Consider the following 25,024-nt stretch of genomic DNA (forward strand, 5'->3'; position numbering starts at 1 on the left):
AACTTGCTGGCATATTGAGTGTAGCACCTTAACAGCATCATCATTTAAAAAGTTAAATAGTTCAGCTGGAATACCATCACTTCCACTGGCCTTGTTATTTGCAGTGCTTTCTAAGGCCCACTTGACTTCACTCTACTCAGAGTAGACACATTTAAATTAATGTACACCAGTCATGTTCATAAAGTTCAATGGGTTTACTCTGAGTGGGACTAACATTGGCTACAGCCCAATGAAATTTAGGGGTAAGAAAAATTAAGGAACAGCATCTTCACAGAAAAGAAGAGTACAATAATTAGCCTGTGAATTAAATGTGAAATAAAACTGTATTAAAGCATATGGTGACATGCATTGATTAGAGCAGGCAAAATTAGTTATTGCTGAGACAATTCTGCTCCTGGCCTTCCTCCTCCACCACCCCCCTAAAAGTATATTAGGTTTCCAAAGGGAGAAAAAGAAAAACAGCTAACTATTCAAAGCAGAAGTTTAAATCAACCCAGCAAAGGAAGCCCAGGGAAAATTAATCCAGTTAATACATTAGAGTAAAAAATAGCTTTAAAAGTGAAAATAGTTTTGTCTGAGCATCACCAGAGAACAAAGGAAACAATATGAAATCAAAAAACAAAATTAACCTGACTTCTGTAATGAGAAAAGAGAGACTGAAAAAAAAATGAAATACAACTGTTCCTAAGCCAATCCCCAACACAGGATGGCAGCTCAAAAGTTAGACTGAACAACAAAATAATGAAGGGATGGGTGTTTGAAATCATTAAATTCTATCTTCTCTCAAAGAGAAGGCAAAAGCTGGGACTAGAAAGAGGAAATAATGCAGCAGTATACCAGAAAAACTAGAACTAAATACTGGGCCAAAAGTTAAATCAAGTAACAATGCAGAAGTGCAGCAACCAAAAACCTTTTCCTACTCTAACCTCAAATCCCTGACTGTCTAAAGACTGTCTCTCTGTTTGGGTATTTTGAGGAGGAGACTGGTGATGCTTATCAGGAACACTCTGGGCCCGTGAAGCTGTTGGGAGAAAGGAAGCATCTTAGCCTTGTACAGTGGTACCTCGGGTTAAGTACTTAATTCGTTCCAGAGGTCCGTTCTTAACCTGAAACTGGTCTTAACCTGAAGCACCACTTTAGCTAATGGGGCCTCCTGCTGCCGCCGCACTGCCGAAGCACAATTTCTGTTCTCATCCTGAAGCAAAGTTCTTAACCTGAAGCACTATTTCTGGGTTAGCGGAGTCAGTAACCTGAAGCGTATGTAACCTGATATCTGAGGTTGTTGATATTTCTTCCGGCAATCTCATCCAGCCCAGCCTTTCGCATGATGAATTCTGCATATAAGTTAAATAAGCAGGGAGACCATGTACAGCCTTGTCGTACTCCTTTCCCAATTTTGAACCAATCAGTTGTTCCATATCCAGTTCTAACTGTAGCTTCTTGTCCCACATAGAGATTTCTCAGGAGACAGATGAGGCACTCCCAGTTCTTTAAGAACTTGCCATAGGCTGTCTGGCTCAAGGTCAGCAACCACACTACCTGGGGTGTACGAGACATCCATATCTTTGTGGTATAATTCCTCTGTGTATTCTTGCCACCTCTTCTTGATGTCTTCTGCTTCTGTTAGGTCCTTTCCACTTTTGTCTTTTATTATGGTAATCTTTGTACGAAATGTTCCTTTCATATCTCCAATTTTCTTGAACAGATCTCTGGTTCTTCCCATTCTATTGCTTTCCTCTATTTCTTTGCATTGCTTGTTTAAGAAGGCCCTCTTGTCTCTCCTTGCTATTTTTTGGAAATCTGCATTCAATTTCCTGTATCTTTCACTATCTCCCTCGCATTTTGCTTGCCTTCTCTCTCCCTTTATTTGTAAGGCCTTGTTGGACAGCCACTTTGCTTTCTTGCATTTCCTTTTCATTGGGATGGTTTTCCTTGCTGCCTCCTGTATAATGTTACGAGCCTCCATCCATAGTTCTTCAGGCGCTCTGTCCACCAAATCTAAATCTTTAAACCTGTTCCTCACTTCCACTGTGTATTCATAAGGGATTTGACTTAGATTGTATCTTACCGGCCCAGTGGTTTTTCCTACTTTCTTCAGTTTAAGCTTGAATTTTGCTATAAGAAGCTGATGATCTGAGCCACAGTCAGCTCCAGGTCTTGTTTTTGCTGACTGTATAGAGCTTCTCCATCTTTGGCTGCAGAGAATATAATCAATCTGGTTTCGATGCTGCCCATCTGGTGATGTCCATGTGTAGAGTCGTCTCTTGTGTTGTTGGAAAAGTGTGTTTGTGATGACCAGCTTGTTCTCTTGACAGAACTCTATTAGCCTTTGCCCTGCTTCGTTTTGATCTCCAAGGCCAAACTTGCCAGTTGTTCCTTTTATCTCTTGATTCCCTACTTTAGCATTCCAATCCCCTATAATGAGAAGAACATCCTTCTTTGGTGTCACTTCTATAAGGTGTTGTAAGTCTTCATAGAATTGCTCAATTTCAGTTTCTTCAGCACCAGTGGTTGGTGCATAAACTTGGATTACTGTGATGTTAAAAGGTCTGCCTTGGATTCGTATCGAGATCATTCTATCATTTTTGAGATTGCATCCCAGTACAGCTTTTGCCACTCTTTTGTTGACTATGAGGGCCACTCCATTTCTTTTACAGGATTCTTGCCCACAGTAGTAGATATGATGGTCATCCGAACTGAATTCGCCCATTCCCGTCCATTTTAGTTCACTGATGCCCAGGATGTCAATATTTATTCTTGCCATCTCATTTTTGACCACATCCAACTTACCCAGGTTCATGGTTCTTACATTCCAGGTTCCTATGCAATACTTTTCTTTACAGCATTGGACTTTCCTTTCGCTTCCAGGCATATCCGCAACTGAGCGTCCTTTCGGCTTTGGCCCAGCCGCTTCATCAGCTCTGAATCTACTTGTACTTGTCCTCCGCTCTTCCTCAGTAGCATGTTGGACGCCTTCCGACCTGAGGCGCTCATCTTCCAGCATCATAACTTTTATGTGCCTGTTGTCTTTGTCCATGAAGTTTTCTTGGCAGGGATACTGGAGTGGCTTGCCGGTTCCTGCTCCAGGTGGATCACGTTTGGTCAAACCTCTCCACTATGACCTGTCCATCTTGGGTGGCCTTGCACAGCATAGCTCATAGCTTCTCTGAGTTATTCAAGCCCCTTCGCCACGGCAAGGCAGTGATCCATGAAGAGGATCCTACCTGCCTGCAACTGATTGCTTCTGGAAGTCTGCATATGCTCTGCTATATTCAACTGGGTCTGGCTAAGATCCTGCAACAGGTTAAAGTTGCTAGACATCAATAGTATCTGGAAAGCCTACAAGCTGTATGTATATAGCACTGTCCAGAACTGTAATGTCGTCTGCATCAGTAAACTTTTTGGACCTTCAGCTGCCTCTGTGTGGTGGTGACTGGAACTGGGGGCAACTATGGGCTATGTGGGTCTCTCACCTCAGATTCCCAGCAGGGGCTGTAAGGGGAAGGGCTGCAGCTCAGAGCACCTGATTTGCATGCACAAGGTCCCAGGTTCAATCCCAGGCATCTCCAGGCAGGGCTGGGAGAGACTCTCAATACTGAGCTATATTGACCAGTGGTCTAATTATCTACAAGACAGCTTCCTTTGTAACAATTTCAAAGGCAGAGAAGACATTTTTAAATAAGACATGAAATTTAAAAGCTGTGCCAACACAAAAATGCTGCAAATGGAAGGGTCAAGACAGAATGGAGCTCAGCACTGGCAAATGGTGGTGTGTACTTTACTTACATGGAGTCTATTCAGCAGCCACACAAACATATCCCTGGTCATCTTGTAATTCAATCACAGTCTTCAAACACACGTTTGGACTCTCAATAACTGTGCAAGGTTTTAGAAAAGATATATAGCCAAGATCCTGGAAGATCCAGGCAAAGAAGAACAAACTGTTTTATGAGTCAGGCTAACTGGCCAGACAAAATACTGAAAAGACGCTTAAGCATTAAACCAAACAGGAAAGGAAGCAATACAACAGAAAGGCAAAGAGGTGGCAGACAAAAGAAAAACAGAAAACTGCAGTAACCCAGAAAGCCCAGTGGCACCTAAAGACCAAGAAATTAGTTGCTTAGGCTGCAACAGAGTAACATGGCTACCTCTTTGAAAATTGTTAAAATAACAAGGGCATAGCGTTAGTCCATTAAGAGAAAAAAAAATTCCAAGCACACCAATACAAATCTATGGAGCAACCACATTCCGAATACAGTGGTACCCTGGTTTACGAACTTAATCCGTTCCGGAAGTCCGTTCTTAAACCAAGGCATGCTTTCCCATAGCAGCAGGGGACTCAATTTACACTCAACAGGAAGCGGAACATGTTCTACTTCCAAAGCAAAGTTCACAAACCAAAACACCTACTTCTGGGTTTGCAGCATTCTTAATCAAGCTGTTCATAAATTAAGCTGTTCTTAAACCAAGGTACCACTGTACTGTGCACAGCTCTGGTTGCTTCACCTCAAAAATGATATTGTAAAGTTTGGAAACCTTCAGAAAAGGGCCACCAAAATGATGAAAAGAATAGAGTGACTCCCCTATGAAGAAAGGTTGCAATGTTTGGGACTTCTTGGTTTAAAGAAAAGGCGAGTAAGGGGTGACATGGTAGGAGTTTATAAATGTTTGCATGACATGGAAAAAAGTTTTCCTACCTCTCTGATAACACTAGAATTCATGGACTTCCAATGAAGCTGAATGCTTGAAGATTTAGGACAAATAAAAGAAAGGTCTTCTTCATGCAGCACATAGTTAAACTATTGAACTTGCTCTCACAGGAGGCAGTGGTTGCCACCAACCTGGATGACTTTAAAAGAAGGATTAGATAAATTCATGGAGAAGGCTATCAATGGCTCCTAGCCATGATGACTATGATCTGTCTCCACAGTTGGGAGGAAGTAATGCTTCTGAATACCAGTTGCTGGAAACTACAGGAGGGTAGGGGGCACTGGTGGAGGACGAGGAGTGGGGGGGGAGCGCACCGCCCCCGGCAGCGCGATCCCGGCAGGGTGCCATCGCACCTGCCCCCCCCCCGCCTGCACTGGCCGTACCACACCGCTGCGGGTGGCGCATGCCAGCCCCACCCCCGCCTGCTCTCCGCTCCGCCACTGGTAGGGGGCTCTTGTGCTCGGGTCCTGCTGATGGGTTTCACACAACTAACTGTGAGAACAGGATGTTGGACTAGGTGGGCCCCCTTTGGCTTGATTCATCAGGCTCTTCTTATATTCATTACAACTTTAATTAGTTTTTTTCTTGTTGTTAGAAGAAGCTGAAATGTCAGAATGTAGTCAGCAAGTCTTGGCACTCCCCGGAACTCTTTTTCAGGGTTAGATAAGTATTAAAATGTGTATGCCAGAAGAATGAGACAGAGGAGAGGAAAAAGCTGGGCATGGTGAAAAAAACTCCTCCAAAGTTTGCAGCTGGTAATAGCTTTTTGTATAGTACACTTAAGCAGACTTAATTAGTTAGATCATGCTTCGTGCAATTCAGATTTTGAGTTACACCAAGGGTGACTGAGACAAAACAAAACTAAGCAGCTGCTCCCACTTGAAAGTCTAAACAGCAACAGTTAATTTGAGCTGTTTTCAAAGCAAAGAGGAACTCAGGCGTTTCTTTTTAAGGAGAGGGAGAGAGGAAGAGAGAGAGAGACAGACAGACAGACAGAGACAGAGAAACATTAGGGTTGCAAGGGGAAGAAAAGGACTTGCAGGCAATTTTATTTTTCACACAAGGAAAGACTTATTTACAAAGTGAGTTAAATGCAGAAAATTTACTGTATTTTTCGCCCTATAGGACGCACTTTTTCCACTCCAAAAATGAAGGGGAAATGTGGGTGCGTCCTATGGGGCGAATACAGGCTTTCGCTGAAGCCTGGAGAGCGAAAGGCTCTCGCTCTCCAGGCTTCAGGAAGCTCTGCGCGACTCTCCGGAGCCCGGCGCCAAGCCGCGCCGGCCTCCAGAGGGTCGCGCAGAGCTGCCTGCCCTCCCGGGGTCCGCGCAGCTCTGCGCGACCCTCCAGAGCCCGGCGCGGCTTGGCAGAGCTGCCTGCATTAGGAAGCCTCAGCACGCCCGGGCTTCGCATAGCTGTCCGCAAGCCTGGGTAGACCGGCGTGGCTCCCTAGGCTTGCGGATAGCAGGCTCTTCTGGGGGCTGGGGTCGGGGGAAGCTCGGGCTTCCCCCGCGCCAGCCCCGTACCTGGGGGGGAAATATTTTTTTTTTCTTTATTCCCCCCCCCCCAAAAAAACTAGGTGCGTCCTATAGGGCGGTGCGTCCTATGGGGCGAAAAATACGGTACTTTCATAATTGCTGCAGCCAGCTTATGAGTGCAACTTTTAAAAATGCAGTTGATTGTATCTAGTGTTCTCTGAACTGAAGTCCGATTTAGATTAATGGGCATGACTAATTTAGGCAGATATATATTTCAATGGGTCTACCTGGAAAACATTGTTGGCTAGAACCCAGCAAGCTATATAGCTAATGTGCTTGTGACACACAACTGAAACAATATTAAATGTATGCTATGTTATGTATTAACATTAACAGATTTCTGTCCAGTTACAGATAGGTAGCCGTGTTGGTCTGCCATAGTCAAAACAAAAAAATTCCTTCCAGTAGCACCTTAAAGACCAACTAAGTTAGTTCTTGGTATGAGCTTTCGTGTGCAAGCACACTTCTTCAGATACACTGAAACAGAAGTTGCCAGATCCTTCTATATAGTGAGAAGGTGGGGAGGGGTATTACTCAGAAGGGTGGTGGGAATGGGTGATTGGCAGATAGCTGAGATGAGCCTGTTGACGACTCTTAACGACTGCAATAGGTCTTACAGGAAGATTTCTGTCCACTCACAGATCCCTGCCCTCCTTTCACATTGCTGTTCCCTGGTCCAAATCCCTGTGTTTTCCCCTCCATTAAGTTTAAGTGAGCAAGTGCATCACCCCCAGAAAAAGCTACACCACACTTTTATTCTGTGCCAATGGTCAGATCACTTCCTGGTGCAACTGGACTTCTCCGCGACCCTTCCCCTCTGCAGGGAGGTGGGACCAATTTGGATGGTCCGCCCCCACCACTTAATGGATCCAAATGGCTTCCAGTGAGTGGTAGGGGATGTTTTATCCCATGTTGATGGCCTTTCAGCTGATTCCCGTTGGAATCCGGAGTTAACCAGGGCTATTGACTGCCTGGCTCCAAAGCGCCCTCTCCGATTGCATGGAGCCCAGACAGCCCTGTGGTTTTCCCCGGATCTGAGGGCAGTGAAACAATCGTTGAGATGGCTAGAGCGCCGGTGGCGGAAAACTCATTCTGAATCGGATCGGACACAGGTTAGAGCTCAACGTCAATCCTGCCAAGTGGCGACGGCGAAAAGGACCTTCTTCACTACCTCTACTGCATCTGCAGAAAACAGCAGCAGGAGACTCTTTCAGGTGGTTGGCAATCTATTGAAACCACCTTCGTCACCGGGGCCTGGTAGGGACCCCAAGGTCTCCTGCAATGCTTTTGCAAAGTTTTTTGCAGATGAAGTCGCTCAGATTCGGAAGGAGGTAGACTCCACCGTGGGAGCAGGGCCAGGGCGGGAGAGTGCTGGAGTCCTGTCTAGTCATGTTATATGGGATCAATTCCAATCTGTTACCTCCGAGAATGTGGACAGGCTGCTTGGACGAGTGAAACCAACCACCTGACTCCTTGATCCTTGCCCATCCTGGCTAATAAAACCGAGCCGGGAAGGGCTGGGCGATGGGCTCTGCGGGGTGGTGAATGCTTCTCTCTGTGAGGGAGCCTTCCCAGACCCACTGAAAGAGGCGGTCATTAAACTGCTTCTTAAAAAAACATCTCTAGGCCCAGTCAATATGGCCAACTATCGCCCAGTCTCAAATCTTCCATTCTTGGGCAAGGTGATTGAGCGAGTGGTTGCTGAACAACTCCAAGCACGCCTGGAGGATGCGAACCATTTGGATCCCTTCCAATCGGGATTCAGGCCTCATCAGGGGACTGAAACTGCCTTGATCGCGCTGGTCGATGATCTCCGGCGGGCTAGGGACAAAGGTGAGAGCTGTTTCCTAGTTCTGCTGGATCTCTCAGCCGCCTTTGTTACCATCGACCATAACATCCTTCTGGACCGTCTAGAGGGGCTGGGAGCTGGGGGCACTGTCATACAGTGGTTCTGCTCCTTTCTCCTGGGCTGTGTCCAGAAAGTGGAGATGAACATGAATGTTCAGACCCTTGGGCTCTCACTTGTGGGGTGCCTCAGGGTTCCGTCCTCTCCCCCGTGCTTTTTTATATCTATATGAAGCCGCTGGGAGATCATCAGGGGGGTTGGGCTGGGTGTATGCAGGATGCAGATGATACCCAGCTTTACCTCTCTCTTAAATCAGAACCAGTGAAGGCGGTGAAGGTCCTGTGAGAGTGTCTGGAGGCGGTTGGAGGATGGATGGCGGCTAACAGATTGAGGTTGAATCCTGACAAGACAGAAGTACTGTTGGGGGGGCGGGCGGGGGGGGGACTCCCTGGTCCTGAATGGGTTAACTGTGCCCCTGAAGGACCAGGTGTGCAGCCTGGGAGTCATTTTGGACTCACAGCTGTCCATGGAGGCGCAGGTCAATTCTGTGTCCAGAAGGAGCGTCTCCAACCCCATCGTTCAGCCCGGACACTGAGATCCAACGCCAAGGGCCTTCTGGCGGTTCCCTCACTGCAAGAAGTGAGGTTACAGGGAACCAGGCAGAGGGCCTTCTCAGGAGAGGTGCCTGCCCTGTGGAACGCCCTCCCATCAGAGGTCAAGGAAAAGACATCTGAAGGCAGCCCTGTTTAGGGAAGTTTTTAATGTTTAATGCTGTATTGTGTTTTTAATATCCGATTGGGAGCTGCCCCAAGTGGCTGGGGAAACCCAGCCAGATGGGCGGGGTATAAATAATAAATTATTATTATTATTCTAAGTGAGCTGGAACTGCGCAGTGCTTACATTCCTAAGGGCACCTTTACAGATCCTATTTCTTACATATAAACCAGCTTTGTATCACTGGCCCATTTATCCACGTATTGCCTGCTCTGCTTGACCATCAGCTCTCCAGGGGGCAGTCATGTGGGCTGTCTTTTTTTAATTGGAGATCTTGTTTTAAGCCAGTTCTTAGGATCATACACCAGGGTGGCTACCACCCACTTTACAGCCCAAAGCAGATTTCAGCAGGCGGGAGGAAGGTAAGGAAGAGATTTGTTTGGCACCCCCAATATTTTGTTGTTGTTGCGGCTTCAAAGTGCTGCACATCACATAGGGGAGGGGGGAATGAGTCACCTGATGACATCACTGCGACTTCAGGTGAGCAACCCCACCAACCTCTACCACCAGCTGAATCAAGCTACCCACCCCTGAAGCTATCAAATAACTACTGGCCTTCTGCCTGCCCAAATCTGCTATGACTGTCTCTGTCATCAGCCAGCCCCAACACAGCCAGGATATAGTGGGCTATCAATCAAAGCAAATTACCTCATGGAAGGATGGCAACTCATCCTTTGCTTTATGGTACTCATCCACACACTCTATGCAGTAACAGAGGTCATTATTGGCTGAAGCAAATTCATTTGCAGGCAATGTAGAGGAAGCATAACTTTTTAGCAGGTTGACGACTGAATCATCAGAGGTGCACCAACGACATGCACCCATTCTGCAGATAAACACAAAAATAAAAAAAGAGAAAGAGAAATAATTATTTGTAATTATTTGAAAACACGAACACAGAAATGTTCTGAGTAAAGTTCAACAACATAGAAAGCTGCTTTATATCGAGCCACACAAAAGAACACAGATGAGCCTGACATATCAGGCCAATCACCCATCTAGTCCAGCACCCTGTTCTCAGTTGCCAACCAGATGCCTGTGGGAGACTGGCAAGCAACACCCAAGCACAACTGCACTCTCCCCTCCTGCTGTTTCCAGAAACTGGCATTCAGAAGTATTATTGCCTCCAACCATGGAGGCAGAGCATAGCTGTCATAGGTAGTAGTCATTGACGGCATTATGCTCCTTGAATTTGCCCAAACCTCTTTTAAAGCCATCTGATTTGGTGGCCATCATTGCCTCCTGTTGGATCGTTGTGTTCCATCTAACACAATATTGTCTGCACTGACTGGCACCAGCTCTCCAGGGTTTCCTACAGAGGACAACACCCAGCCCTACCTGGAGATAGTGAGAACTGACTCTGGGACTGTTTAAATTCAAAGCAGATGGTCCACCACTGAGCTACAGCCCTTCCCAAGTTATCTCAGGGAGAAGCTCCCATACACAAACCCATACTTGTACATACAAGAACTACCAATACAGTGGTACCTTGGTTTACAACCATAATCCGTTCTGGAGGTCTGGTTGTAAACCAAAACAGGTTCCGGGTTTGACGTGGTTGTAATCCAAAATGGTTGTAATCCAAAGTGGTTGCAATAATAATAATAATAATAATAATAATAATAATAATAATTTATTTATACCCCGCCCATCTGGCTGGGTTTCCCAGCCACTCTGGGCGGCTTCCAACAAAGTATTAAAATACAGTGGTCTGTTAAACATCAAAAGCTTCCCTAAAGAGGGCTGCCTTCAGATCTTCTAAAAGTCTGGTAGTTGTTTTTTTGTTAACATCTTGTGGGAGGAGTTCCACAGGGCAGGTACCACTACCGAGAAAATGAACAAGGAATCTGCCAATGCTTGAAGAGAATATATGCACAACCCTCCTATGTTCCCAGGGGAAATTGGGCAGTCTCATACTATAGTTGCACCCAGGAAGATTGTTAACACTTTTTATTATTATTTCTCAAGGCCTTTGAATGCAGTTTCTTGGATTACGCCGGACAAGAGTGTAAACAGAGGCTGAACATGGAGCCTGGCACACTTCCCTTGCGTAGCTTGCAAGCTATCCGTGCTCTGCGAAAGTCCTCCTCAGGCCTCTTTCTCTTGCCGGTAGCAGAGCGAACACAGCGGTGAGAAGCGGATTGCGGCACGTGTGTAATAATTCAGAGCAGACACAAAGGCCTTCTTATCTTCTTAGCCTTTAATCATGTAGAATAACACCATAAATTCAGACCTGGCGAGAACTGACACATTCTCCCTCTCGCATAGCGTCCCAGAGTCAGACTGAAACACTCGGAGTCAAACCCCTCCCTTAAGTGTTTCTAACCACGCCTCAGGAAAGAGACGTCACCAGAACTCTTTAACTCTGTGAGTTCTGAAACCATTAACACCCCCTCTCGTCACGAATCCTGAGGGAAACTGTGAACCCCTATTTACAGACCTCTTTGAGTTCAACTCACCTCCCATTGCCTTTTGCCTCCCACTGGCATCTATCCCAGGCAATTGTTGAATCCCTTCCACACTCCCAGAATCACACTGTGCGAAACCAACCCACGCACTGGTGACCTGAAACCTCTCCGGTGGAATCCCCTTTGTGGTCCGAGTTGACCGCCAGAGCACAACCTCGGGCGCTCCTCCTGACCCACTGGGGTCAGCAAGTGTGTCTCCAGCAAGCTCAGAAGACTCCCCCTCTGACTTGCTGCGTCTTCGGGCCTCCTGCACTTGGCTAACAGGAGATGAAGGCTCGCTCTTGGGTTCCCTCTTAACCTGTGGAGAAACCCACCCCTGTGCTTGACCATCATCAGCAACCTGGTCTTCAGCAACAGGCTCCGCCTCTGCCTCTCCTTCCTCCCTTTCTTCCTCCTCAGAATCGGACAAGCATTCTGAGAGAAAATCAGAACCAACCCTAGGCTGTGACCAACCACCCTGCTCAAAGAACTCAGCATGCTTGCTGACCAGCAGCTTGGTCTGATCACCCTCTGGGTATGCAAACTTCCACCCATTTGTTGCAGGATCATACCCACAGAAGATCATGTCCTGGTACCTAGGACCACCCTCCTTCCGTTGCGCTGTTGGTATTGGCACTGAAGCCCTGGAACCAAACGAACGGAAGAAATGCACCTGTGGCTTTCTCTTGTGCAACAGAAAATACGGTGTGTCACCTACATCGTGATTGTAGGACCTGTTAAAAACAAAGCTGGCAAACTTCCAAGCCTCACTCCAAAAGCCCTGAGGCAGCCCAGAGTCACACAGCAAAACCCTGACAACTTCAGCCAGTGCTTCACTCCTGTGCTCTGCCACGCCTCTCTCTTGAGGAGACTTTGCACCCGTCACCTGGTGACGAATTCCCTTTTCCTTGAAGAACTCCTTCAGAGCAGACCCAGTGAATTGTGACCTACGGTCGCTCCTGAACTCTTGCACCTTGGTGGAGAACCTTAGTTCCACCTCCGCAACCCAATCCTGGATGAGTTGCGCCGCTTCTCTCTGCGTCCTGAGAGAGAAAGACCATAAATTCTGAGAAAAATCATCCGCTATCGTTAGCAGATACCTGGCCCCACCCAGACTCTCACACTTCATTGGCCCTGTAAGGTCTGTGTGAACCAACTCAAAAGGTTTTGTGGTTACCCTCTTTACCCCGGGAAACCTGCACCTTTGAACCTTGCTGCATGCCCTGCACACTAGGGATCCCTCACATGGCGTGATTTTACAACCTTTGGTGCAGCCTGGCAACCTCTTAACATCTTCCAAACAAGCATGAGACATTCTCTTGTGCCATATATGAACACATGAATCATGGCTGGGAACACTAGCACACTGCGCCTGTGCTTTCCCTGCATTCCCCCCACCCTTCAGAGGTGTTTCCAGAACAAAGAGATTGTCCTTGCTTTCCATGTTGACAAGTTGCCTCCCCCCTCTGAAAATGGAACAAGTATCATTTTCAAAACAAATTTTGTATCCCTGCTTCGCCAGAGCAGAAATCGATAACAGGCAACACTTCATCCCTGGTACAATGAAGCACTCCAGCTCCGCCTGCAAAACAGAAACATAGACATTTGCTGCTTTAGAAACTTTCTTTTTGTCCCGTCAGCTAATGTAACAGTCATTCCAGCTGAAACAGCTCTGCAATTCCGCAGCTCCCCAGCAGATGGCGTTATCAGGTGATGACTCGCTCCTGAGTCCAACACCCACTTCACAGCTGTGTCCCTGCTGGCATTGCTTTGTAGCGTTGCCATGCCAACAAACGTCTGGCTGCACCTGTCCTTGGCAGCGTCCGTAACCGCAACATCCGGCGTTGCTCTGAAGACTGGACTTATCTCAGAGTTCCCAGACAGCTCTGCAGCACGTATCTCCCTCTGCAGCAGATGGCTGGCCTTGAAGCCTTTAGCTCTGTCCTGTTTCCCAGGCTTCGACTCACGACGCAAACAACTCTTGGCAGCCTTTGGAAAAAGAGGCTTTTCTGAGCTTTTACTGCTCACCGCCCCCCCACTGCTCACAGGGCTCCCAGGACGCTTTCCTGCACCCCCAGTGATGGGTAAAGGGCCCCCAGCAGCTTGCCTCTCTCCAAGCTCCTCACGCAGACATGTTGCATCACCCACGCAGCTTTTAGACTCTGCTAAACCAGCAGCAACAGCAGCAGTGGCAATAGTCCCTTCGCCCCCCTCAGGGGTCCCACAGCCTTTCCCAGCTGTGTACCGGCTTTCCGTGCTCTCATGCCTCTCCTGTCCTGATGCAGCCATCTCCCGGCCCTTGCTTCCGCCCCCAGCTTTACACGCTTCCTGGAGAGCTACCCAAGCGACCTCAGGCTTCCTTGCATCCAGAACAATAGGCCTCAAACCAGCACTCACGATCGTCTGCCATCTCCTCCCCCGGGGGCTAAGCGTACTCACGTCTCGGCAGTAGCTTCCTCCGCCTCCCGGCTCCGGCAGACCGGTCCTCCCCAGCGAGCTCCTTCCAGCTTCAAAGACACAGCTCCAGAGCTCCAGCTGGCCCCAGCAACTTTTCAGCTAGCTTGCTGGCTTCCCCCACACGTGGGACGTTCCTGCAATGCTTCAAAGCGTTGGCAAGCATCCATAACCTCTTGGATTACGCCGGACAAGAGTGTAAACAGAGGCTGAACATGGAGCCTGGCACACTTCCCTTGCGTAGCTTGCAAGCTATCCGTGCTCTGCGAAAGTCCTCCTCAGGCCTCTTTCTCTTGCCGGTAGCAGAGCGAACACAGCGGTGAGAAGCGGATTGCAGCACGTGTGTAATAATTCAGAGCAGACACAAAGGCCTTCTTATCTTCTTAGCCTTTAATCATGTAGAATAACACCATAAATTCAGACCTGGCGAGAACTGACACATTCTCCCTCTCGCATAGCGTCCCAGAGTCAGACTGAAACACTCGGAGTCAAACCCCTCCCTTAAGTGTTTCTAACCACGCCTCAGGAAAGAGACGTCACCAGAACTCTTTAACTCTGTGAGTTCTGAAACCATTAACACAGTTTAGGGAAGTTTTAGAGTGAATGCATTAAAAGCTATAGCTTCCTGTGGTTCAGTTGATGTCTTCCAGTTTTTTACATGTAGCAGTTTGATGGTTGTTAGCTCCCCAGTTTCCTTTTGGAAAGGAGAAGCAGTTTAGAAATTTGAAGTGATAAATAAATTCCACAAGATCACAAGAAATGGGATGCGCAAACTTCAGCTTTAGCTATGGATCCTTAATACGCAAACTGTTCTCTGCTTCTTGGATAGGCTTGTTTTAAGACAATTCAAAATTTCTCTCTAATAAAATATAAATATTTACCTCAAATACACATTAAAGCAGATAAAGGCTAGCGAAATTTTCACTTTCACTTTTCCCATGTTTGCATTTACTCTTGGCTTAATCACAGATAACTTTCTAGTGACGCCACCCTGTGTCACTTACTTCCTGTTCTTTGTAACCAAATAATAGTAATCATAATTTTATTATTTGTACTCTGCCCATCTGACTCGGTTTCCCCAGCCACTCTAGGCAGCTTCCTGCAGATAAAGAACACAATAAAACATCAAACATTCCCAATAACCCCCACTACTTTCTTTATATTTATTTTACAGGCAAATATACTGCACAAATCAACTAGGTGGTGGACACATTTGTAAAGCAGCATAAAAGTACTTAGCACCTGGACAGAGATATGCAATAGTAGGACTGGGCGATATCTGGGTTTCAACCAGAGGACTCCTCTGCTGAGTCCCTGAGGGCCCCATTCCTGCCTCTCTCCACCTGGCCTAGAGCGGGGCCTGACAGGCCCATGAGGACTGCTGCTCAGCAGAGAGGACCTCTTTTTTTAAAAAAACTGTTTTTAAACTGTTTCGATAGCCTTTTAAATTGTTTTTTCCCCCAACAACCTCAGATATGCAGATGACACAACCTTGATGGCAGAAAGTGAGGAGGAATTAAAGAACCTTTTAATGAGGGTGAAAGAGGAGAGCGCAAAATATGGTCTGAAGCTCAACATCAAAAAAACGAAGATCATGGCGACTGGGCCCATCACCTCCTGGCAAATAGAAGGGGAAGAAATGGAGGCAGTGAGAGATTTCACTTTCTTGGGCTCCATGATCACTGCAGATGGTGACAGCAGCCACAAAATTAAAAGACGCCTGCTCCTTGGGAGAAAGGCGATGGCAAACCTAGACAGCATCTTAAAAAGCAGAGACATCACCTTGCCAACAAAGGTCCGTATAGTTAAAGCCATGGTTTTCCCAGTAGTGATGTATGGAAGTGAGAGCTGGACCATAAAGAAGGCTGATCACCACAGAATTGATGCTTTTGAATTATGGTGCTGGAGGAGACTCTTGAGAGTCCCATGGACTGCAAGAAGATCAAACCTATTCTTCATTCTGAAGGAAATCAGCCCTGAGTGCTCACTGGAAGGACAGATCCTGAAGCTGAGGCTCCAACACTTTGGCCACCTCATGAGAAGAGAAGACTCCCTGGAAAAGACCCTGATGTTGGGAAAGATGGAGGGCACAAGGAGAAGGGGATGACAGAGGACAAGATGGTTGGACAGTGTTCTCGAAGCTACAAACATGAGTCTGACCAAACTGCGGGAGGCAGTGGAAGACAGGAGTGCCTGGTGTGCTCTGGTCCATGGGGTCACGAAGAGTCGGACACGACTAAACGACTAAACAACAACATAGAGATTCTCTATCTCCAGGCTCTCTGTCCAGTGGGGGGGGGGGACCTAGATTGTTTGTTCCTGGCGTTGGGCAATCAGGACAGATTAGGGATTCTGCTAGTTTACCACCCGCCTCACTGCCCAGCAGTCTCCCTGCCTGAGATGACAGAGTTGGTCTTGGAGGCAGTGTTGGGGACTCCCAGACTACTGGTTCTGGGAGACTTCAACATCCATGTTGAGACAGCTGGCTCTGGGGCGGCTCAGGACTTCATGGCTGCCATAACAACCATGGGGCTGTTTCAACATGTCACCGGCCCAACACACAAGGCAGGCCAACACTCCGGACCTTGTTTTCTGGACTGGACAGGAAGAGGGTGATTTGAAGGTGGCGGACATTGACATCAGTCCCTTGTCGTGGTCAGATCACTTCCTGTTGAGATTTAGGATGTCAGCACCTTTCCCCCTCCGCAGAGGGGGATCTATTAGAAAGGTCTGCCCTCAAAGGCTGATGGATCCAGTGGGATTCCAAACAGGTCTGGGGGATTTTTCGGCTGATATGACTGGCGCCCCTGTCAAAGCCATTGTTCAGCCCAGACACTGAGGTCCAGCCCAGAGGGCCTTCTGGTGGTTCCCTCACTGCAAGAAGCCAAGTTACAGGGAACCAGGCAGAGGGCCTTCTCGGTAGTGGTGCCCGCCCTGTGGAATGCCCTCCCATCAGATGTCAAAGAGAAAAACAACTACCAGACTTTTAGAAGACATCTGAAGGCAGCCCTGTTTAGGGAAACTTTTAATATCTGAAAAACTATTGTATTTTAATAGTTTGCTGGTGCCGCAATCCTCCCCAAGGGCCGATCTCTCTCTTTTTTTAATTAATTTATATCCATACACGATCTTAGGTACATGTACAGCCTTAAATAGTTATACCATTAAATATTGATTTAAACTTGTATTTGTACATACTCTTTTCTTATAATTTCTAACTAAACAAAAATAAACCAAAGTAAAAAATCCAATAAACTAAATTATATGAAAACAGACTTCAGTTCCGGCTGCTGCAGAGGAAAATGTCAGTGTGCTGAGTGTCGTCTGTGACACGGAGCCGGCGGAGAGGCTTTGAGGGCAGCGCCAGAGCTCAGCGCACCCCCCCCAAAGAACCCCACAGGCGTGTGGGGACCCAAGGGTTCCTGCAGAGCAAGAATTCTCCCCCCCCAGCACCCCCCGGCTGCTGTTTAGCACACGGGAGGAAAGGGGAAGAGGCTTGAGAACGCTCCAGGCAACAACGCAACCTCCTGCTGAAGCTACGATCCGTCACCAGAAGCAGCAGACCTTCCTAATTAGAGGTAAAAGCCAATAAAACAATTTAAAGGCGCAGTTAGACCATAAAACTGTCGGGATTCAAGCCTATCTAAGTAGTAACTGGCAACTCTCCAGGCACCTGGCTTGATCTCCTGTTGACCTCCCTGTCTGCATTCCTCAGCAAGACCCAGGCAGAGGTCGCGATAGGCGATCCTTCTCAGCGTGAGAAGAACACCCCCCCCTCTTTGTTCCCCCCCCCCAGCAGGGGAAAGAGATAGACAGAAAAGTATTTACATGCCTTTATTTCTGTCTTTGCAGCGTTACAAAAAACATGACTGCTCTCTTCAAACTCCAGCAGTCGAGAGACAAACACCTCCTGTACTTCCTGTACAGCTCATATTACACTCTGAGCTAATTCCGGTGCTTCGCACTGTGAATTGACTGTCCCTCTGTTTCCCACGGACAGTCCCAACATCATGTGATGTTTTCAAGCTAGCAGCTCGCAGCTGCATTGCTTCTATATCGTAACAAAAACTTCAATTTGGCGAAAAGGAAACAAAATAGGAAGTCAGTTTCCGATCTTTGCGGACAGGCTCTGCAAGGGAACTTTTTTGTGAATGGGACTCAGACCTTGTTTATTGCTATGGAGAATTGCTACAGCTAACTTTGACTGGAAGGATGGTTACATTCTAATGGCTTGCAACTTTAACTGTATCCAGTTACCCAGTGAGATATAAGTGAAAATCTACACAGCTGGAGGTTTAAGCAACTTTATAAAAAATTTTGGAAGAGCTAAAGAAGAAAGGGGGAAGTAAAGACAGGAAGCCTGCAGGGAACTCTTGCACATTTGGGGGGCAACCTCCAAAATAAAAGTAGAAAAGAGCCTGGAACAGCTTCCCAAGTACTCTAAAGTACCCCAAAAAGAAATGGGTAAAGGTACCCCTGCCCGTACGGGCCAGTAGTGTCCGACTCTAGGGTTGTGCGCCCATCTCACTTAAGATGCCGGGGGCCAGCGCTGTCCGGAGACACTTCCGGGTCACGTGGCCAGCGTGACGAAGCTGCAGCTGGCGAGCCAGCACCAGCACAGCACACGGAAACGCCGTTTACCTTCCCGCTATATATCTACCTATTTATCTACTTGCACTTTTTAGGGGTGCTTTCGAACTGCTAGGTGGGCAAGAGCTGGGACCGAAAGACGGGAGCTCACCCCGCCGCGGGGATTCGAACCGCCGACCATACGATCGGCAAGTCCTAGGCACTGACGTTTTACCCACAGCGCCACCCGCGTCCCTTTAAAAAGAAAAAAGAAATGGGGGAGTTCTCCAAATAAGATTTGTTAATCAAAGCCTCAGCTGCTTGATAATTGGAACTTTAGTTGCCTGTGAATTTGTGATTTGGAAAACAAGACTACGGCCATGGGATTAAAAATAAGAACTAACTAAAAGGACCTACAAGTTATGGAAATATTGCAAACCACCACCATTTGAGAGACTATAAGTAGATAAGTATAATTTAAAAAATAATTTCTTCTCTGCTGGTTTTTTTTTTTTTTAAAAAAATAATATTTATTGATTTTCCAACCATTTAAACACAATAAAACAGAAAAACAAAAAAGGAAAAGAAAAAGCAAAAAAAAGAAAGAACATAAGATTAACAAATCAAGACGCAAACCATTTAAAACACAAAACAATTTCGATATCTTAACTTTCATTCCCTTATTTCCACGACCTCCTCACACCTCGCTTTTTGTATTCCACTTCTATTAATTGTTTCAGCAATTCCTTTCCATCTTCCTCTGTTTTCTCTTCTATAATTATCTTAACATATTCTAATCTTATATTTCCCTTTAATACTCTATTAATCTATTTATACCTAATTCCTTATAGCATTTCTACTGAAGCCGTATAACTTCATTCCAACATTTTTCTAACATTCATTATTTTAACAAAATTTCTATAAATAGTCTTAAACTTTTTCCAATCTTCTTCCACCGACTCTTCTCCCTGGTCTCGGATTTCTGCCAGTCTTTTCCGCCAATTCCATATAGTCCATCAACTTCATCTGCCATTCTTTCCGGATAGATAAATCTTGTGTCTTCCAGTTCTTCACAATGAGTATTCTTGCTGCTATTGTAACATACGTGAAAAGAGTTCTGTCCTTCTTTAACACCAATTGGCCAACCATGCCCAAGGGAAAGGCCTCTGGTTTCTTCAAAAAGGTATATTTAAATACCTTTTCCATTTCATTATGAATCATCTCCCAAAGTGTCTTAATCCTTGGGCATGTCCACCAAAGGTGAACTCTAATCCTCAAAGTCGTCTGTTTTTCTTTAAGTTCAGTCATCGCAAGCGTCAACTTATATTCATCACGTTGCTTCTGTATAGCTGGGGCTCTCTTTCTCTCCAGTTGTGTTTCTTTACATTCAGCAACAACAACTTTTTCCCTGGCCTCCTCCGCAGTTTGCCGTACCAAAATCGGTTCCTGTGTCAATTTCTGGGTGATTTCTATATTGGTATTATTTATACTTTCTATATTTACGTTAATTTTAGTGATTGGAACATCCACTTTCGCATTTATCGTGTCCATTTTCCTGTGAAGCTGATCCAATGAGTCATTTATCTTAAATAACGCAGCCACTAGGGCCTCTTCTGTCAACATTTCTCTTGGTTTTACATATACTGGTACAAAGGCTGCAACAAAAAGAGCAAGGGGACCTGGTGGTGGACCTCTCCTGGATTATTGCCAAGTCCTCCCAGACCTTAGTGTTTTGTCAGCAGTTAACTGATCTGTTTTTCCTCTTCCATTAACCATAACACTTAAAAGATTCAAGGTCAGTCCCAGAGTCTCACGGTTTTTAACTTGCAGCTGGAAATTTCCCTAACCCAACTCTTGTAAAGCAACCGGTTTCAAAAGCTTCCACTAGGGGGAAACAGTTTCTATTTGTAGTAGTCAATAGTATCCTCTTTTAAACAATCCAAAGTTAGTTTCAAGTTAGTTTCAATTTTCAGTTACTTTTACTCCTTTTTGAAACAGCCGGAAACAGTAGAAACAATGTATTTCTCTTGTTTAACTAGCTGTCAATGAACGTTCTAAACGCTGTCAATGAACATTCCACAATACGTCAGTCCTCCTAGCAGCCCGTTTCCAGGGTCAGAGCGGCGGTGTTTTAGATCTCTTTGCTCTCTCCTGCAGGCATACTCAGTCCTCAACTTCCCCCCCTCTTCTCCTGCCTCCAAAGGGGGGTTTTGTTCTTTACCGATGGAAATTTAATCTTTTACAAAAGACAGCTTGCCTCAGTCTATTTACAAAAGGGGGAGGCGGACTTCCTGTTTTGAACCTCCCCGTTACGATGCCAAATTCAACATTTAGAAATCCAATTCTTCCGCTTAAACTCTACTCACGGGTAACCACTTTTAAAATCCAATTGTCCACAGGAAAAGGTCAGCGCTCTCCGGCAACCGCTATGCGGCTTCGCTCCGTGGAAGCAGACGATTTGATGCACCGCGCCACTCACCCCATGTCGCTCCGGAGCCCCAAAAACCGGGGTTCCCCGTGAGTGGGGGAGGCGCAAAAGGTGCCCGCCGAATCCCACGCTCACAGGCTCCTCCCGCCTGTGATTTTAACGGGTCTCCGCCTTCGCCGTGGCGGCCAGACCCAAGTTCCCACGGAGCAAATTCCTCCCGGTCAGAGGAATTCAGCCATTGCCGGAGGCGCCTCCCCGGAAGTCTGGTTTTTTTATTTGTTTTGTGCGTGCCTTTTGTTCCAAGACAATACTGGAAATTTGACTGGCCTAATATATTTTTTTAATTTACCTCCCTTGTTCTTGGAATATTAACTGGTCCCCCCCCCTTATTGTTAAATATTGTATTTACATATTCTATGTTACATGTTTTATTGAAAGTTTCCCTTTTTTTTTCCTTTTTCTTTTTATATCTTCCTTTGCTTAGGGGATAAAAGTGAATGTGAAAGTGTGACGGGGGGAGAGATAGCTGACAAAAGGGAAAGGGAAACCGGAAGAAAGCTGGGAGGGGGTGATAGCTGTACAGCCGAACAGATTCAGAGCTGGCAGGTGTGACCTTGAACAACTCATACAATACATGGAACCAACAGATAATAAATGTCGGGGCCAGACAGAATAACAACACGTAAAACAGCAGCTTCGGTTGCTGCTGCAGCTGCAAGATGGGCCAGTGTACAGGGCGATAATGGGGAAAAAGGCGACAAAGAACAGACAGACCCTTTTGCACTGCAGCTTTTAGAATTTAGGAAAGAGATGATGAAATCAATGCAAGAATTTACACAACAGGTCTGTAGTGACATGGAAAAATCTAATTTATCATTGAAGGAACAAGTACATAGAGATATTGAGAACTCAAACAAAGTTCTAAAAGAACAGTTTGGGATATTGGGAGATAAGGTTAGCAATTTGGAGACAAAGGTAGATAAATTAGAAAAATTAAGAGAGGATGTCACAGAAGTAAGAGAGGAACAAAAAGGGATGTCAGGATTGGTACAAGGGGTTCAAGAGAAACAGAGTGATTTAGAAGATCAGGTTTTACTTCTGCAATTACAAGAACGGGACAGGACGGTCAGAATCAGAGGGCTACCAGACTCTGACTCTGAGCCAGTCCTAGAGACATATGTGACACAGACAATTTCAGAGTGGATGGGGGAAAGTAAAGATTGGCTGGATGGCTCAGTTGAAAGCTGTTTTGGAATTAAATCGTTTCAGAGAAGAACAGAAGCAGCCAGGAGACATTTTGTTAACATTAGTGACAAAAAAAGTGAAGGACACAATCCTTCAGAATAGCTTTGAAAATGATCTCGTGGTTGCTGGACAGAAAGTAGGCATTTTTAGAGAAATTCCTCTGAAATTGAGATTAAGAACAACAAAATACCGGTTTTTGACAACGGCTCTTAGGCGAGCTGACATCAGATACAAATGGGAATTTCCTGAGGGTATCTCCTTTACATACATGAAGAGGAGATATAAACTGACATCAGAATTTCAGGCGAGAGAATTCCTGGATAAAAATAGGAGAGACTTAGACCCCAAACAAGACAGGGGAGACCCCCGATCTGAGCAAAAGAAAGCCTTGGAACAGGCTTTCAGGGAAAACAGATATTGTAACTGACTCTGGAAATGGCCAATCTTAAATTACTGAGTTGAAATGTTAACGGTTTAAATTATGAAGCCAAACGACATCGGATTGAACATGTAATAGCAAAACAGAAATTGGATATAATGTGTCCCCAAGAGACATATATTGCAAAAAAGCATAAAAGGGTCTTAATTAACAAAAAATTAGGTATGGATTTCATCTCATCAGATAAAACAAAAAAGAGAGGAGTTGTTTTTTTATATTAATCCTGCACTTGAACCCAAATTGATTCAGGACGAAAAAGGCAGAATTTTAATAATACAAATTAAAATCCAGGGAGAGAAAGTGATACTGCTTGGTATTTACGCCCCTAATGATAAAAAAGCATTTTTTTTCCAGAAAACTAGAAACAGAACTACTTGAATTTGCAGATCAAAAGATTATATTAATGGGAGACTTAAATGGAGTTCCAACTTTAGACAAAGACAGATCAGCCAGGAAAAAAGAGACCAAAGATGGTAAACTGCCAAAACCTTTTTTTGACATGACTCAAAATCTAAAGCTGATAGATATCTGGAGAATGAGACACATGTTTGATAGAGTATACTTTTTACAGCCATGTACATGACAGCAGCTCAAGAATAGACTCTGTATGGATTTCCAAAGAATTGGAAACAAGAGTCAAAAAATTTGAAATCAATCCCAGAACCTTTACAGACCACAATTCCCTGACTATGGAATTACAAAAAGAAAGCCAAATCTCTTTTAGATGGAGATTAAATGATGATTTATTAGATGATCACAAATTTGTTGAAAAAGCAAAAAAGCCCTTGATGGATTATTTTGAAATAAATAGTCAAGGGCAAACAAAGTTACAGACGGTCTGGGATGCAAGCAAGGCTGTAATGAGAGGACTCTTTATACAACAAAACTCATTTAAAAGGAAATTGAGAGAGAAAAAGAAAAAAGAAATATTAGAGGAAATTATGAAAAAGGAGAAACAGCTGCCAAACAAAGCAAATAAAGAGGCAGTAAAACAGGCAATCAAAACATTACAAACCCAATATTCAATGATTATAAACGAGGAAATCAGCTGGAAAATAAAAAAAAGTAAAACAAAAATATTTTGAGCATGCAAATAAACCGGGGAAGTTGTTAGCCTGGAAGTGAATAAAAATGAACAAAGGAACTCCATAAATAAAATTAACATAAATGGCAGAATTATAGACAAGCTGAAGGAAATACGAGAAGGATTTCTTAAATATTTTTCTGAGCTGTATAGACAAGGGAAAGAAAAAAACATTTAAGATAGAAGAGTACATCAGAAATAGCAATATGCCATATTTAAAACAAAAACAAAGGAATATCCTTAACTCCCAGATAACAATGCAAGAACTACTTGAGGCAATAAAAGGCTCTAAAAATGGCAAGTCCCTAGGCCCAGATGGCTTTACGGCAAAATATTATAAGAAATTAAATGAACAATTAGCGAACCCATTGAAAGATGTCATGAATGAAATACTGAACACAGCTGAAATCCCAGAAACATGGAAACAGGCCTATATAACAGTAATTCCAAAACAAGACGCAGATTTACTGCAAATTAAAAACTATAGGCCTATCTCCTTGTTAAATAACAATTACAAATTGTTCGCAAATATTCTAGCTAACAGATTAAAAAATAAATAAATATATATATACATCAAGATCAAGCCGGGTTCTTAGCAGGAAAACAAATGAAGGAGAATATAAGGAATATTTTGAATATAATAGAATATTTGGAGGCTAAAAATGAAAAGAAAGTGGCAACGATGTATATAGACACTGAAAAAGCCTTTGATAATGTTTCTTGGAAGTTCATGATAAAGCTGTTAGAAGAAATCAGAAGCGGTCCTAAAGCAATAGCAGCAATCTATTCAGAACAAAAAGCCAAACTAAGTATAAATCAGGTGATAACGGATGATTGTAAGATCCAAAAAGGAACAATACAAGGATGCCCATTGTCACTATTATTGTTTATTCTGGTTTTGGAAGATCTTGTAAAAAACGTAAGAGCAAATGAAGAGATTACAGGTGTAAAAACTGGGAAAAGTGAATTCAAGTTAAAAGCGTATGCAGATGACCTAGTGATAACAGTGGAAGAACCTAAAACTTTACTCCCTAAAGTAATAGAAAAAATTCAGAATTTTGGGGAAGTGGCAGAATTTAAGCTAAATAGGAATAAAACTAAATTATTAGTTAAAAACATGAAATAAGAAGAAAGAACTGAATTAGAACAAAACATTGAGATTGAAGTCCATAAAAAGGTTAAACGTTTAGGGATTTGGTTAATGTCAGGGAACTGCCATCGGAGCTAGAGGCGGAGGGAAGGCTCCAGAGGGATGGCGGAGAGGGTCCCAGTAGGGAGAGAGGCAGCCCGTCCGCTGGGGAAGGAAATCAGCGTAACACCAGTAGAGAAGGGGGGCAGATGGGGGAATCGGAGAGGAGGCTCCAAGACTCCTCGCCGGAGACCAGCGGAGAGAGTACGGGTCCTCCGCTGCCCACACCCTCCCTGCGCAGAAGGCTTCCGCGCAGGGAGAGTAGGAGGAGACTTGGCGTCAAACAACTTTTATGCTGGAA

General features: G+C 45.1%; 1 protein-coding gene across 1 annotated transcript in view; it reads right to left on the reverse strand.

The window, feature by feature from the left end:
* Positions 1-25,024, reverse strand: part of LOC308467673 (putative helicase senataxin) — a gene marked incomplete at its 3' end in the record, with an annotated part of 142,182 nt that overhangs the window by 98,342 nt on the left and 18,816 nt on the right. Inside the window, exon 2 of the mRNA XM_080989392.1 lies at positions 9,517-9,694. Coding sequence (XP_080845518.1) covers positions 9,517-9,693 — 177 coding nt within the window. The 5' untranslated portion in view covers position 9,694. The remainder of the gene's footprint in view (positions 1-9,516; positions 9,695-25,024) is intronic.

Source organism: Podarcis pityusensis (genome assembly GCF_964106645.2).
Source record: "Podarcis pityusensis genome assembly, chromosome: W".
Lineage (NCBI taxonomy): Eukaryota > Metazoa > Chordata > Lepidosauria > Squamata > Lacertidae > Podarcis > Podarcis pityusensis.